Raw genomic sequence first — 17,764 nt, forward strand, 5'->3', positions numbered from 1 at the left:
GACTTCATCTAAAATCTGGGCCATTTTTGCTCAAGAAAAGTTTATTCCTACCAGAAAAGAGAAAGATTACACAGATATAAAATCTAGTGAACCCAGAGGAAGGACTACAGCAGAGCCAACTGTACTGGTTCTCCTACTGTTTAAAGCAGAGACGAGGCCCCTTTTGCACCTTTTGGACCCTTGCACCCTTTGGACCCTGCACCCACGTCTCTTGCACAAGCCAAGATAAGGGAGGAGGATGGAGTGCACCTCATGCACAGTCAGACTGAATCAGGGAGTGCTCCCCGTTCCACCCTGCTTACAATGCAGCTTTGCAAATCACTCTCAAACAGCTACCTCTGCTACAGCAGCAGCAGGAGATAGTGATCCAAGACAGGTAGCAAGAAAGAATATGCTGAAGCTGAAACTTAACTGCTGTGTGAAAGGAGATTTAAATCTTTAAAAGACCCTAAGCGCTAGTAAACTGGAAAGAGGCCAAAGGGAGGTGAAAGGTTTCACTATAGAGAAGGGGCAGTGGTGTAATTATGAGGGATAAAACTCCAGGACTTCAACGTCATGCTCTCCACACACACATACTCTATACGTTATAAAATGATAAAGATGCCATGGGATAGCTTGCTTGGGTGGCACTGATGGTCTCATGAAGGTCATCTGATGCTGGAGGTAGCAGGTCCCAGGTGAAACGAGCTTTGAAGGTGTGTATCTGTGACAATCTCAAGCAATTAGATAAGTTACAAAAGCTGCTATCATGAGAACCAGGGAGAAGCGTTGTCTTCCCCTAGAACTTGGAATTCTTGCATGAACAGAATACCAAAATACTGTGAAGTGTTTCTGTAATATTTATTTTCAGTATGAAGAGAGCTTGTAACATGACAGACACTGTCAAAATGCAGGGTTGGACTGACCCAAACAAGCCCTTGAAAGAGATTCATTTCTTTAGCTCTAGGAAAGAGATACTGTAAGAACAGCCTGCTAACAATAAAACACGGAAGTCTTAAATACTAAGTAAACATTACATTTGGAATGGCATTGTGATTTTAGAGACAAAATGAAGTTTGCTGTGAAGCAAACAGGCTCAACCCACTCTAAAAAGTCCAAGAAGCTGGGGCTGATGTATCTACTGTCATTAAAAGATGCCCACTATGGTCTATGGCATGGCATCCTTTACCTGCTAACCTAGAAAGATGGGCACCCCTGCCAATGCCATGTTCCTACCACTGTGAAATCCTTTTAACATTGATTTAGTCAGAAGGCTTTGTTCCCAGCTCCTGCAGCAACTGGCTATTCCCCAAGTTTTTTCTATTACAGAATAACCAAACCTAACTTCATTCAACTTATGCACTTTGTTTGAAAAATGTCTTTCAGTGCTGGTGAGCCTCAAGGCCAGAATGCGTTTCTGTGGATGTATCAGGACATGAAATTAAATACTTGGTGTATATATCCATTGTCCCTTTATACTCTTTTCATTGTATCTTGGATTATAAGGAACTGATGTCCTAAGTCCTCATGTTTGAAACAACTTTGTCATACAAATCTACTCATTAAAAAAATACCCCAAACCCCAAGCCTTTAGTTCCCATTGTATTCACTGCCTTGATACTTAGAACTCTTTTCATTTTCCCACTGAATTTATTGTGATTCCTTTGGTTGAAATAGTGATGGGGTTTTTTCTCAGTGACATTTACCTCAATTTACCTATAAAACTGTTATATCCTCTCTGTTACTGTTTTGTTTGGCTCAACTGCCAAGCTCTTGCACAAAGTGTATCAGACACTCCATGAAGCAAGACTTTTACAGATGCACCAACTGTGAAGTGCAAGTTCCAGCATATTTGAAGTCTGTTTATCCACCCTTCTCAGAAGGTGTTCCTAGGTTCGTAGTTCCTGTAGTTCTGTAGTGTCAGTGGCAGAGGGCTGTGCTGCCAGCATGGGAGAAGTCAAACCCTACTGACAACAAGAACAGTGAGCCTTCACACCACCAGCAAAAGGAGCTCTGAAAGCACACACAGATTTGTTGTTCATTGGGGTTTTTTTTCTTCCTAGACACTAATGTGTCAGTGACAGCCTCAGTTTACTGCTACAGAACACAGTATATTCTCCCATACATTGCAAGGAATGACGGACAAGAATTTGAATAATTGATGACCAACCTAGCAATACCTGACTATTTTCTGAAGTAAATTACAACCTATTTCCCAGCCAACAGTGGCATATCACTAACACCCTGCCATCTTGTCTGGCCCCATTGAAGCTTCTAAATACAATATTCTCTTTTCTGACTTCAACTCTACCCACTGTCAGGCTACATTAGGCATAACAAGATCCAGACAGATTCAAGATTAAGCAACTTTTTCATAAAATCCAATTGAGGACTTTCTTACCTTGAGGGTGCAGCAGATATTACATTAACCGGATTGTGCACACTTTCCATGCAAGAACTAAAGGCATATATATGTATATATATATTCAGAGTGACTTAATTCTCTTAGGAAATAAGCGGGGGCTTTCTAGATTCCTCCCACCATAGACATCATGATCAAGCTCAGCTAATTGAGACTTTGTGGGGAAAAGGGTGTTCCTTAGCAAGGCCTTATTTTTCCAGAAGCAATACGGGAGTGCCGCTGTCTAGCGTAGGAAGTCTGTGCAGATCATTAAGGCAGTAATAGTCACGTGGAGAGAGGGGAACCAGGTTTAAAAAGCTCCTTACTGGCTAGGCTACATCTTCAGCTCCCAGAGAGACGGAAGTCCCTGAGTGGTGGAACCAAGAAGCAGCAATCCCCCTTCAGTCATCTTCCCCCTCCCCATAGGTACCAGGGAATGGGACAGAGACACCCCCAGTGCTATCTGGTGAGTTTGTCAACAAGATGCCTTCAGGGCTGTGCAGCTGAGAGCAGAGGTTGCCTTTATGTCTGAAACAGAGCGTGTCCTTTATTTGCTGTGGGAGAATGGGGGTGCAGACACACTTAAACTCAGGCAGGTCGGGCATATTTGGGGGCAGTGCTTGAACAGGGTTTGTATTTGGTGTATTTGGTGTATTATGTGGTGGAGTGACTGATGGGTGGTACGAGGAGGAGGCAGCAGCACAGCTGCGCACGAGCACGATCCCGTGGGCTGCGCTGCACAGGAAAACAGCAACTGCGCATAGGGCACTATGGGATAGTCATACAGACTCACAGCATGCAGGGCATGGAGCGTCAGAAGGAAGAGAAAAAGGTCTTGGGTGGTGTACTGGAAAAAATGAGGACAGGAAATCAGAGTAACCAAAAGAGAACATATGAGCTGCATGGTCTAAGCACCTAAGTACTCTGGAACAGTACTGCTCAAATACTTCATCCAAATGAAGGCTTTAGGATTTGAGTCAGAGCTTGGATGTTAGAGCTTGAACCAAGGGTTTTTTGTGAAGGCGTAAAATCTGTATGTCACTAGCTGTCTTGCTAGCATCTTTTTAGTCTGTGGCCTAAAGAGAGATGGAGAGGATGCCAATATGTGAACTTTAACTCTGAGGTGATATAATCTTTTTCACATTCCTAGCTTGCAGAGAAATCTGGTATTCTTTTATGAACTCTGACTAGCACCTCTTGATGTATTACAATACATGTAATACTGTTTTATCAGCCCTAGCAGAGTAAATAAGTATGGTAGGCTGTAACATCTTTGAGAATCCTCTGTGACTTGACCTGATCTCACTGATGCCAGGCAGAAGGGAAGCTATTTAGTACTGGGGAGGGAGAGCTGGTTTCTGTCTTTTGTGGACAAATTTTATTCCCTTAACTGACACAGAATGTAGAGTTACTATTCACAGATGTAACAAGAAAAATCCCTGAAAACCCCTTTCTGCAGCTGTATTTAGCCAGCTTCTGGCACCAATCACTGTTCTGCCAGATAATTCTTTGCCCGTTTTATATGTAAAAGACTCAGGTTCCATTTGGAATAGCAGCAAACAGCTAATGTCCCACAAATGCCTCAACCTGACAACTGAACTCTACCAGCCTCACACTTGCCAGGAGAGAAGAAGCTGGGCATCTATCAGCCATGGCACAGGAGCATTAGCAGTGCCCAGCTCTGCCATGCAGCCTGCATATCACTGGGTACTGTCAAAAGCCAAAAATTCTGCTGTTTAACTAAAGCCACTCCAAGCAGGCTCTACCTGTTGCCTGCTAAGGGCAATTTCAGCTGGCTGGACAGGGATGAGTGTTTTGCCTGGCGGGAAGCAGCCGCTCCGAGCGCGCCGCACTCTGCGGCAGGACGGAGCCGACCTGAGTAACTCAGCGGGGAACCAGAGGGAACCAGAAGGAACCAGAGGCGATGCGGGGCTCCCGGCAGTGCGGGGCTCCCGACAGTGCGGGCTCGGGGCCGTGCAGAGTACCCGACAGTGCGGGCTCCGGGCAGTGCGGGCTCCCGACAGTGCGGGCTCCGGGCAGTGCGGGCTCCGGGCAGTGCGGGGCTCCGGGCAGTGCGGGCTCCGGGCAGTGCGGGGCTCCGGGCGATGCGGGCTCCGGGCAGTGCGGGGCTCCCGACAGTGCGGGGCTCCGGGCAGTGCGGGCTCCGGGCAGTGCGGGGCTCCGGGCAGTGCGGGGCTCCCGACAGTGCGGGCTCCGGGCGATGCGGGGCTCCGGGCAGTGCGGGGCTCCGGGCGATGCGGGCTCCGGGCAGTGCAAGCTCTGGACCGTGCGGTCTCCGGGCCATGCGGGGCGCGGGTCGGAGCTGGCGGGGCCGGGCGGCGGCCCCAGGTGCGGCCGCTCCCCGCGGCAGAAGGCGCGGGCAGCCCCGCTCCCCGGGGGCGCCCCGGCGGGCGCGGGCGCCGCGGTCCCCCCTCTCCCGCCTCATTTGCATGGCTCTTATTACGGCCGTGCCTCGCTCCCGCCGCGCTGACACCGCCGGGCTGAGCGCGGAGTCGCCTCCAGCGGGAAGCGCACTTCCGTTATCTGCGCCCGCGCCCCCTCCTCAGCTCGCTCTCTCTGGATGTTTAAGGCGAGGATGAACAAACAGGTCCAGCCCGAGCGCAAAGTGTCGGTGGTGGCCCCCTTGCCGGACCGCGCGGGGCCGCCGCCGCCGCCGAAGAAGGACGTGGAGCTGATCCTGGTGAAGGAGCACAACGGGGTGCAGTACACCAGCAGCAGCCTCCTGCCCGCCGCCCCCGCCCCGCGCTACGGCACCCAGGACAGGGAGACCTGGGGCAAGAAGATCGACTTCCTTCTCTCCGTCATCGGCTTCGCCGTGGACCTGGCCAACGTCTGGCGATTTCCGTACCTCTGCTACAAAAATGGAGGGGGTAAGAGAACCGCTTGCGAGGTCTTTTTCCCCGGCTCCGCAGCCCCGAGGCGCACCGCCGCGAGGGCGGCATCCCGCTCTCTTTGGCGGAGTTTCTGGGGGAGAGCCGGGAGCCGGGGAGCGGTGCCGATGGCGAAGGGAGGAGCGGAGGCTCCGCCGCGCTGCCCAGCGCTGCCCGCTCCTCCCGGGCAGGGGGACCCGCCGCGGCCCCCAGGGCACCCGGGACACCGCTCGGCCCTTCCCGGGGACGACTGATCGCACACTCCAAGAACTTTAACTTAGTTTTTGAGTACAGGCGTGCTTGTCTTCTGCTGCCACTCCAGGCTACTTAACACTTTTTTTCGTTCGCAAAAAATAGCACCAAGGGGGGGGGGGGGGGGCGGGGGGGGAGAACGCCGAACAAAAAACACTCAAGCAGGAAAACAGCATCTAGAAGAGCTAGCGCCAGACACTGAAAGGTTTCGTGGGGGCAGTTTTAATATAGGATCGTGATTTCTGCCCTCGGTTCTGCAGTGTGCGGGTTCTCCCCTCCTCCAAAGTAGGTAGGAGACTTGTTACAAACAAAACATCACCTCCTGCACAGTTTGGCAATGACAGCAACAAAAAATTACACCCAGTACTGTAGTTGGCTCAGATTGTCTGGCGTGTCTTCAGGAAGACCTTAACTCCACCATCCAATTTCATGTCCCTGAAGTACGCTGTGTTGTCAGTGATGACTCCAGACTGTGACGGAGTAACACCATCTGCAAGCCGGGCAGGTGCCTGGGGTGCTTTCAGATCACACACAGAAAGAACAGAGCCTGCCTGGCAGATGGAGAACTGTGTGTGAACGGTGAACCATACAGATAGAACCGATAGAGAGAAAGCATGTTCTGAAAGATAGTTATATACGTATATAGTGATAGTGTGGTTGCCTGGTGATAAAGGCTAATAGTTCACACTTGTAGGATAAAATAATTGCTTCCTGTGAAATTAGGAATGCAGATGAATGGGAAAATCCCTATCAAATAACACGGAATTATACCTGTACTTGGAACCTAATATGGTACTGGTGCTAATGAAATACTCAGTCAAGCTTGATACCTCCAAAACTTCTGAGAGGAGTCAGAAAACCTCTCTGCTCACCACCCAGACAGACTGAAGAAAGTAGTTAGTACTGAAAAATAACCTCCATCCTTATTTCGTTATATCCAAAAATAGTCTTAGCCATTCACACTACAGCAGCACAATGCATCAGGAGCCCAGCAGGCTCCCGCCCTGTCAGGTGCAGGTGTGGCAGCAGCATCATTCATCCCGCTCAGGACAGATGCACCACTGCCACATCTCCACGTCACCTGGCAATTTTTAGGAAAAGAGATATATTCCCCTATCTCACATTGCACAAGGTGACATCCAGAGTGCCTGAACTCTTTTCTATTGTAATTTGGGTCACTTAATTTCCTAACCTGCTTCCTTCATAATTTACTGTCAGCTCAGGAACAGAAGGTAACAGTCTGCAACCCTTGCATTTTGTTTAGCCACCATATATTATCTTAGGTCAGTTCAGCTAGAAAAAACTGGGTCTTCATTAGCATCTTCTAATTCAAATGCTTCCAAATGGCAGTAAAGAGAAAGCCAACAGCTACAAGAGGAACATTTCAGTGAAAATTTGCAGCAATATCATCAAAGTAAAATCTGACCTTTACCAGCAGAGAGGCCCTTTGCTACCAAAGTCTATAGAATGGCCAAGAACTGTTTACTGGTACAGTGACCAAACACTCTGATATCTTAAAATTTTTCCATCCATTGCCTCTTATGTTGGATATATATATAAGTTTTAGTCAGCAGGAACTCTTGTAAGAGTTTCAGGTTCTAAAAGTACTTTACTTAGTTTCAAGCCAATTCCATCTTTTCTTTCTTTCAAACTGTGTTTGGGAGCTTGTTTGCTTTATGTGTAAATTTTCCTGCATGAGGGAACCTTTCTAGCACCAATTTAACTTCTCCTTTCTCAAAAGAATAACACGATGTGTTTCATGTAATTGCTATGTATCCCCATGCAGAAGCTGGTATGTGGATATAGACATGGGGAAAACTTAATTTCACTATCTTAGTAGGTTTTCTGGACTGCTGAGCAAATTAAAGGGATTAAATCAGAAGGGTTTTTTTTTTATACTTGTCTGCCATGTTCAGACTTAACCTATTAAAAAATTACAGGATGCTCATAGTAGGATTACAGTTTGATTTTTGATATTTATAAGGAACTGCTAGGTAAACAAGAAACCAACAGAACAGATTAAACTTGAATTGGATGGTATACATAAAATAAAGCACTGGAAGGTAAAAGGTTTCCTTTCCTCTTCCTCCTGCGGTTTGTCTTTATTCTGAAAGCCTCAGCAAATACTCAACCTCAGTGACTTAACTAGAGCTGACTTTGGACAGCCAAACGTGTGGGTTATGAACGTGTTATCAACTGATTGATAAAAAATATTCTGTGTAAAGGAAGCACATTATAATGTCCTAAGTCCTGGGTCAGCATAACTTGTGCTACCTAACAAAAGGAAATGCTGCTTTCCTACCAAAAGCTACACCCACAAATGTTCTACAAATGTTCTTAAAAGTTGAACAACAACATCAAGGACATGGAAGTGATAGAAAATGGCATCTTCCTCTACATTTCAAAAGAAAAAGTTAGGTGGTTGACATATGGACTATGTCCTAAAGCTAACTGTGATTAATTCAAGATGCCTGCAGACAAACTAAGGGCCTTTCCATGCTTGTAAAAGTAGGTGGCCCTCAAGAAAGTATGGAAACTTACAAGATCTGAGAAGGAAAATATAAACACACACTGTATTCCCCTATTGAAAATTGAATTTTACAAGGACATGGATGTATATACATACACCCCCTTCTTTTTACTAGCCAAGTCCTGGAGTTTCTTTCTTTAATAAACCACAGGGAAGTTTTCTAGGAAAAAAAAAAAAACCAAAAAAAAAAAAAAACACCCACAGACATGGAGGCTTTTGGGTTAGATCTGGGAGTTCCACTTATCCAAAACTCTGATAGTTTACTTTAGTGAGTTTTACGTACACAAGGCGAACACCACCCAGTGGCAGATACACAGACTTTTTCTGTTAGGTAACTGGGGAGACAGCACTGGTGGTGGTAACAAAAAGAAACATTTATATTTTAACAAGCTCCCAGTAACAAAAAGCTGGAGAGTAAGAAGCATCCAGCAGAACTGAAACACTGAATGAATAGCCAGAAACATCTGTGTTTTGGGAGTAGCCTGCTGAGAGACCCCAATGGGACTTCTGCACAAAGATAGATGGCAGAATGTAACCCTTTTATAAACAACTGTAATTTTTGGAATCATTCTTCCGCTATTAAAAAAAAACCCCAGTCTTTAGTAAGATCTAAAAATCTAGAGCATTTATTTTTCTATATCAGTTGCCTACTTTCATAGGACTTACCTGCCTTACAAGGGCAGAGACAGATCTAGTGGCTGTATTGTAATTTGAAACGTGCCACAGAAAGCTCACAGGACAGTTTAGTATGAACAGACTGGAGAAGTTCTTGCCCTCACTGACTTCTTGGAAGCAGGATATGTCCACTGTGTACTCTAAAGTATTTATCAGGTGATAGGGTAGGCTCTGTACAGATGGGAAAAATCTGCAAACTCCCACTAAGTAGATATGGCAACACTCCAAAAGGGGGAATTCTCAAACATCACCTTGTCACTCCAGCTGATCAAAAAAGACCGTGACTTACATGGTTTTGACTGCTGCTCACAGCACAGAGGAGAAGCACTGTTTGCAGCAGACGGAATACTTTTTGTGCAGTGCATTTGTGAGAGTTGCAAAGAGGCAGGGCTTGTCACTGGAGAAATCATCAACTATGGTCATTTCTACTGGCTAATCTTACAAGAGCTATATCCTCATTATAGCCTTTCTGGCAAGAGCACTTTTTTAAAAAAATTATTTTTTAAATTAAATTTAATAATTTAAATTAAATTAAGGAAAAGATTTCTCACTATATAACTTTCTGTAAGTGGTCACCATCAATGTATTCCAAATAATTCTTTCTAGCACAACAAACATTTTAATTGCTCCCCAGCTCTACAAGAGGCTATGGTGAATTAAAGAAGTCTACTATTAAAATTATACTTTCATCAAATTAGGGAAAGATTTACCCTGGTATTTGGATTACATCTGAAATTTTACTGATGCCAAGTTGAGTAATGCCTACTATGATTAACTGATGTGCTCACAGTGGGGGAGGATGATGCTCAGTCTTAGTTAACAAGCTATTGTAGTTTTTGTACAAGACACTTTCAGTATTAATGTTAATTTTTGTTTCCTCTTCCTGCATAGTCATAGGCAGAATTAATATTTCCCACTGAAATTTGAGGAAAAGGAATTTACCAATGTAAAATACTTCTTTTGTGAGCCAAAGTATTTGCAAGGTCAGTCCTGTTCAGACTACTCATTAGGAAGCATGTAATTGTTGGATTAGTCACTGGAGACTTACTGTATCATAAGAATCAGATTAAGTTTTTAATGAATTTAAGAAGAGCGGCAGATAAATATTTTAGCATTACTCTAGCTATCATAATGCCCATTTTAAATCTCCCCTGTAGCATTGTTTTAAAGTGTTTTTTAGACCACAGTATTCCCAGAAGACATTGTTTGCTTCAACAGTTTGCCAGCAATCAATACACTTCAGAAGTATCTTACAATTTTTCCTAATGCTCCCTTCCTAGTCATAGTTCTGTAAGCCGTAATGCAGGACTGAGCAATCCATAGCACAGGTACCAAAGACAGCATAAACCAGATCCAAATATCCCTGAACAGGCCCAGCACAATGTCAGGAGCTCAGAGCTGTCAGGCGTTGAGGAGGACACGGTGGAGCTGTCACCTCCCACAGAGCTGGGAGCCTGGCCACCACACACTTCACTGGGAGCAAAGCGTGCTGCTGACAGCACCTCCTTGTCTTTCTACCTCACTCTGCCTCCTCAGCGTTGCAAAGTGTCTGCCACCAAATTTAATCACTGTTTTGGGGAAGAATATAACCTGGCACTTTACAGTTCAAAGGTGGATGACCTTTGCCTTACAATATCAGAGTTTATATTTCAAAATAGCATTGATGATGATAATAATAAATCAACTTTGAAGTAATCTCACTGCAAAGCCTACGCCAAGAGTTTGACTCATCAGTCAATCAAAGCTCAGATGCAAATCTAGTGATTTTGGTTTCCTAAAAAGGGGTTTTCAATTCCCATTTGCACATCAAACCACTGACCTCAGATAGGTTAAACTGTTGTGCTGATCTCCTCACTATGGCCATGAGCTCTGGGTTCTCAGCCATGGTGTGACATTAGGGACAATGCTCAGTTGTGTGGTGTAGCAGTACCTCCTTTCCCAGACCCAGAGTCAGTGTCCAGCTCACAGATGCTCTCTTCCCTTTCCCACTCCATCTATCTTCTTTCCCTTCCTTGATCAGCCACTAATCACCGGGTGCATGTAGGGCATGGATTCACCCAGGCTCCTCAGCACAGGAGCTCACATGCCAGCTGCGTCTCTGAAATTCCCTGTTCTGCTCTACATGTCTTGGTGGCTCCACAAAATAAATCTTCAGAACAGGAATTTCTGCAGGGTTATAAGCTACTGCATCATACACCTACTACATATGGAGTATTAAGAATAGCTGAGAGGGAAGAACCGAATATCTCACGCAAATCTTTCAATTGTAAACTTGTTTCTGACTCTGAGGTATGATATCATGAAATAGTGTATAAGTGGCACACTATATAGATTCTCAGCTAAATACCTGCCCATGCAGAGATGTTATTTGTCCCTGAACAATTCTAGCAATGCTTAGCTTGACAAATTTAGAAAGGTCTAGAGATATACCAGCATAAAAAGGTTCTAGATGAGCTCCATAATATTTAGCTTGATGTCACACCTAAAAAGGACCATCCTGTGGCTGATGCAGGGCAAGCATTGAGAACTGATCTAAAGGGAGCTCAAATCAATTACCAAAACTAATTTTCCAGCTTTACTGACAATAGAAGAGCAGGTGTGGACCAGCTGATAAAAGCAAAGATGCATTTTCCAAACACATTTTGGACGCACATTTTGATTACCACTTGAAGTACTTTATTCTAAACTAAGAGGTAGAAAAGTCTTCAAGAACTAAACTTAGTTCTGTTTTTGAAAATTTAAAATCTCTGCTTATGGTTTTCCCATCCCCTGCCCCACCCTCAAGCCCTCTTCATTCCTGTACACCCTTCTCAGTTCTGCCAAGGAAGAAGTGCTGAAATATCCCTAGTAAACATTTTCTGCACAAGTAAATTCTGCAAGTCACATTAGGGAGCCTTCAAAGGTCATATTAACTCCTACTGAAACAAATACAGGACTTCCTTACAGTTTGAAATGGGGTGCAGGGTTTGGATACTCATTCAAGCTGAAACAGCAGGCAGGTGACTTTCATGTGTCTGCTTTCTCACTCACATCATAGGCTCTGGGTGTAAGGGAAAATGGAAAGGCCAGGTTAGGAGTGGAGCAGCCAACAGCCCTTCTTTACTGAAGAAACCACAATATCTCTAAAGGGAATGAGATATGGTCTACATGGTTTGGGGGCAGAATCTCACTTTCATTTTTAGGCAAAATATCACAAACCTGTCTGTCAGTTTGGTGAATATGTGAATACAGCTCCAGCAGTCTAAAGATATTATTTCCAGACAGATACTTCTTTGCCATGCTTAGACCAATATGAGAGAGAATGTTAATACATCTACTTACACATAAGATCAGAAGGAACATACGGTTTAGTGAGAGTTTAGATGTGCTGTGAGGGGAATGATGGATTAAAATCAGTTCATAAATTACTGAACTTCTTGCTGTGTATTAAAATGGAAATGAATGGTTTAAAGAATTTTGAGCACTTCTGAGAAGCCACATCAAATAGCCCATGTCTTCATTTTTGCTATGTCTGATGGTAAGCACATCAGCAACTCCCAGTTGTGAAACCTTTGTCCCAGTTTAACCAATTGATTAAATATTTAAGAACTCTATTATGGTTCTTATTATTGTTCTCTGATATCAGTCTGCCCTGCATTTACACACATTGCAGTTATTACTTGTAGTTATTAGACACTGTTGTACCTAACTGCTCTCAACGTTATTACAAAATAGTACACTATAACCAAATAATTCAAATTTCCAGTTATACTAAACTATTGTAATTTAGAAGGCAAGACACAAATTTAAATGATGTGTCTTTGTAAAACAGTTCTGGGTCTTTCACTACTACCTCACTTTTAGTACTTTCCATTTTCTTTGTACATATAGAATCATAAAATTATTTGGGTTGGAAGGGACCTTAAGGCTTGTTCAACCCCCCTGGAATCTTGCAACAGACTCTCAACTTCTTAACTTGAAATGTGACAACAAGAAAAAAATCATTACTGTTTTTCCTATTATTATCATCATTATAATTATTAAAGTTAAAATAAATTGTATTTAAGGACAAATCCACTGTCCCAATCCATTTTCAATGAAGAGTATGTAAATCCAGGAATGTCATATTGGTTACAAACCTTGAGTTTTCCTTCCTCAATGCTTTTGGAGACAAAGGATTCATATTAGCAGTCCATTACCCAGGTCTTGCCAAGCTGTAATTGCCTCCTCCAACTGCAACTCCTTAATCATCTGCTTTCCTTCTCCCTACCTACATATTAAGTCTTGAATCTTTGATGGAAAAGTTTCATCCTAATTGTGCAGATCTTATATACTGGTGCCAAATCAGAATAAGTTCCAATGCAAGGCTTTATTGACATTCAGCACTTGATTTCCTAAAGATGAATATCTGAGTCCTTCAAGAAATTGCACTGAAAGTGCCTAGATCCCCAGTACTGCTGAATAATTCCTGTTCTCATGGAAATTCTGGGTAACTGTAGTGTAATTTAGCATCTTCACTTCTGTATAGATTCAACATACTCAATTTTAGCCACAGAGCTTTTGAAACCTTTAAGAAGAGAAGAAAAAGGTGAAGAGAAAAAAAGGTGAGAGCCATGGAAGGAAAACAGTTAATTTCCTTGCCTTGTGACATATTCTTCAAGAAAACCATGGGAAAGAACCTCTAAACTACTTATCAAAACTATCCTTTGTTTTATTTTCACTCTTCTTTCTCCTTTCCCCTATTCTCTATTCAAACAAGTTTTGCAATCTTTCCTGAAGCATGACAAAGGTGACAGCACAGAGCAGCACTTTGGGAACCAGGGTCTACCATTCAGAAGCAGAAACTGTCTGCAGGGAGGTCTGGCTGTGTAAGGCACGTCCTTCTCTACATTCATCTAAAGCACACTACCAACCTTCCAGTGAACAGAATTCTGTGATAACATATTACTAAGCAAAATTCAGGCAGGACTGGGCAGGCAGTTGTCTGTTGCCAGTCCATAAATGTTTTTTTTTATGACAAGATTTCTGACTGCTGGTATGTAGTAAGACAAGGTGCCCTTATTATACAATAAGTCTTTTTATAGAAGATGGTAATTTTTCCAGTGCTCCTACTCCTTAAGGCTTTATGAACACAACCACTCACTTCCAAAAGCACAAGTGATTGCAGAAGCTCTTCTTAATGTAGGTATTAACTGATTGTTATCTGTTTGGCTATTATAATTGTCCAAGAATATGTGCTAGGTGTCAAAAATAGGATCCAACCCTCCCAGACTGGTGGTGTTAAACCACACAAAGTCTTTCTTGTATTGCTTTGTTATAAACTGTTTCCCTAGAACAAACCCTGCATCAGAAGAGCAGTTTGATCCCACCCCACTGAAGTACACAGGAATTATGATTTCAACAGCAGAAGAATATTACTCCTTTGCAGTCTTTATTTCTGAGCTGGAGAAAGTTATTGCATGATTTCCAAGCACTGGGTGTCATGTCTTGCTACATCACTCTTCCTAGCCAGCTTTTGTGGCATTGATGGAGGGGAAGGATTTTGGCTGGGCAATTGGACAGCATTCATCTTTACTGAAGACTGCAGGACTGTGGGAATGAGCTGATTTCTGGCCCAACAGCAGCATGGAAGGATGAACCCTCAGCAATTGCCTCATTGACCATCCAGACCACTGTTTCCTTGGGCCCAGTGTATCTACTGAAAAAAGCAGCTGAGTATTGTGCATCTTGGTTTTTACCAGCTATTTTTAATTTATTCTGCATCTCCTGAGCTATGTGGGTATGTGTGGACAGCACTCTTCTCTTCACTGATATTTTCATTTCTATTTTTCTCTTCTGTAATGAAAGACCTCTTGCAATGTCTATCCTGAAGCATGCCAAAGGTGACAGCACGTTACTTGCCCTTAAGATCCTTATCTCGAGAGAAAGTATGATACTGATTCCAGACAAATTCCAGTTAAATAAAAAAGGGGAAGAGGCTGGACTTTTTCTGGCAGAGCTAGTAGAATAACGGGAAGCGGTTTTCAGACCACAAGGTGGAGCAGTAGATCCTCACAGGTCTTGGGAGATCCCAACCTGATAATTAACGTCACAATATTTATAGGAAAAAAGAAGGTCATGGTGGCTCATTACTTTTAAATACAGACTTGCCCAGTAATAACAAAGATCGTTCCCAAGCAGACCATTCTTGGATTTCCCACTTTATTCTATTTATTAGGATATTATAGGAGTGGCAGCTTTTAGCCATGCCTAATTCACGTGTAGGACCTCATTGTCAGCCTGGCCACAATGACAGCAAGGACACAATCCATTGATAACAAGAGGTTAACCCTGAACACACCTTTTTTAAAACAGCAATAAAACAGAGATAGTGTCTCTTCCCCCCAAGGACTGGTACAGGAGGAAACAATTTCTCAAATCCTAAATTTAGAAGGTGCTCCAAATGCCCTCAAAAGATTTGCCTTTGGGAAAAAAAAGCAAAAAAAAAAAAAAAAAACCAGCTCCACACAGACTTTCATGGGTACATCCTACAATTGAAATATTTATTTTTTCTTCTTCAATGTTAATGTAACCCACATTTCAGGAGGTCTCAGCATCTTTCCCTCTTGGCAGAGAAATCATTATTTCACAACACAGTAATTTCACAATTAAGTATATTGGACTTATTATGATTTTAAAAAGTTCAAGGCCAAATGTTACCAAAACATCAAGTTCTCAGCTTAGAAGCCCCTCTCAGAAGGATGTTTGGTACATGACTCTTCACCAGCATGCAAGGCTGGATCTGCTGACGTGCAGTAAGACTGATGCTTGAAGAAAGCTCCCAAGCTCATGCCCGCAAACTGAGGGGAGGTTAGAGCTGTACACAGGCATCTTAATTCTACAATTTACACAAAACTAAGGAATAGTTTGTGCTGTGTAGTGCTTTGTCTCCTTTAAGAAGAGAAATCCAGATGTGTAAATGAGATTGTGAGACAGGTGTTGGTGAGATCAAATACGGTCCAGGACTTTGTTTTGGGGAAGAGTTTGATCATTTGCTTCTTTTCTGCGGTTTGTTTCTCATGTGTGTATGGCTCTACAGCCTTAGTTAAAATCAATAGATTCGTAAACCACATGGGAGAAATCCTGACCCAGCTGAAGTCAATGGGTGATTTTTTTCCATTGACGTCACCAGAGCCAGGATTTAAACCCAAATAACAGACGTCTCTCTCTTAAGGACTCTGAAGTAGACAGAATTTCCAGAGTAAGAACTATGTGAAAAGAAAAACAGAGTAAAGTAATAAAAAACTGATCTGATTGAACTGATACAGAAAACTTCCACTGAGCAGTAACTGATCTTCACTCAGTACAATAGCTCAGAACTTTACCTGAAAAGCAAACTGTCAAGATTACATAGATGATGGTGATTATTACACAAACTAGATTTACTCTGTGAGAGTTAGATATGACCTCAGCATTCTCCTATGCCAGGCTCAAGTAATAAAAAAAGTACTATTTTAAGAAGTGCCTTTTACTCTCACAGTTTCATAGGGACAAATGCTTAGGCAAGGATCTCTTTCTAGCTTTCAAGGCTGAAAAGAAAAGCTGGGAAAATACAAAGTAAATTCAAAACTAAAAGCAAGCAGGCAAGTAAAAGGACTGTAGTAGAACATAGATTTTAAAGTATTCTGGGGCCTACTTCATGGTTTTTGAGCTTTTGAAATTGGTGGCTATATAAGAATATAGTTACTTTATGGCATAAGTTACTCTCTTGACTCTACCCTAAAAGAAAGAGGCAGAAACCAGTTATCAGGCTCTTCCTAAACAGCCAGTTAATCCTCCATTGACTCATACAGAAGCTGGTGACAAAATCACTGTGACCCTAAATAAGGAGATTTTGAGATCTTCAAAATCACCTATATTTTTCTTTCTAAATACCATTTTACAGTCATGATGTATTATGTGTTTAAAGCTCTTTAGAAATTTTTAAAAAACCAACAACCAGCTGTGTGACAAGCTGAAAACACCAGTTTCAGCCACACTGATTTATCATAAGGTCTGAGTAATCAGTGAACAATACTGCTCTGCAATCTGCCCAAGCAACAGTTTGCATTGTGATGAAACAAGGATTTTGCTTCAAACTGTTAATGTGCCTCTGCTTCATCTTGGCAGGGAGCTATGATGGGCCCTGGGGTAATTTTTACATTCTTCCATGGCATTTCAAGCTAGGAGGCCCTGTGCTGAATGGCAGTGACAAAGCATGTACTGGACAACTTGGACTGAGGGGAGAATTACATTGCTTGAAGACTATTAGGAAAACAGTCCACTAAGAACAAACATAAGACTCAAGCTGCAAACTTAAAGAAAAAACTTCTGTCTTATTAAATCCCACAGAAGAAGCTGGGTAGTTGGAGGATGGAAAATGAAAGAAGTGTTGCTAGCCAGTACAGGTAGATTTGTGCAGCACTGTTGTGATTTCATAGTGGTCTAAATAAGACTAAGTTTAGCCTTTCAAGCAAACTGATGTCAAGAAGAGTTCTTACAGTCCTCCTGCTGCAGGAGGGACGGTACTGAGAAGTTTCACTTTGTGTTCACAATGCCCAAATTCTCAGAGACCCCACCTAATGGCTGGCACACAGAATATTACCAGCACTACCCTGTGCCAAATAAATTTTTTTTCTCAAAAGGAAAAGTTTTCTGTGAAGAACAGTGACAGTTTTTGTGAAATTTTGTGAATTTGCCAGTATCATTGTTAATAGCACCACACACAGCTGTTAAAATTTACAAATAAATTAAAATTATGCAGCATTTGCCTTCTATAAGAAAATATTCTTTATGGCTAGATAACATATTAATTTAAAATAGGTCTGATATCTGTACTTCATACATGCTTTAGAAAGCATGTCTAAGAAATATCAGAAAAATATCAGTTACTCTCCTTTCTTTAGTGGTATCAGAAGGAATTACTTCATTACTGAGAGTAAAGGTTAGATTTACTAGAATTCTTATAGCTAGGGACATTGACTATCTCACACTTCTGTAATAGAAATAACCCTTTACTGAAAGGAAGAATTTAGGGGA

At 42.7% G+C, this 17,764-nt stretch overlaps 1 protein-coding gene across 2 annotated transcripts in view; it reads left to right on the plus strand.

Moving 5' to 3' along the window:
• The first annotated feature begins 2,745 nt into the window (after positions 1–2,745).
• Positions 2,746–17,764, plus strand: part of SLC6A2 (solute carrier family 6 member 2) — a 55,412-nt gene continuing 40,393 nt past the window's right edge. Inside the window, exons 1-2 of one of the 2 annotated variants that reach the window (XM_058846126.1) lie at positions 2,746–2,846; positions 4,971–5,271. In XM_058846126.1, the coding sequence (XP_058702109.1) occupies positions 2,817–2,846; positions 4,971–5,271 (331 nt within the window). In that variant the 5' untranslated portion in view covers positions 2,746–2,816. Of the gene's footprint in view, positions 2,847–4,886; positions 5,272–17,764 lie in introns of those variants that run through there. The other variant, XM_058846127.1, reaches the window with a different exon arrangement.

The sequence above is a fragment of the Poecile atricapillus genome, chromosome 10, assembly GCF_030490865.1.
Source record: "Poecile atricapillus isolate bPoeAtr1 chromosome 10, bPoeAtr1.hap1, whole genome shotgun sequence".
In the NCBI taxonomy this organism is placed as follows: domain Eukaryota; kingdom Metazoa; phylum Chordata; class Aves; order Passeriformes; family Paridae; genus Poecile; species Poecile atricapillus.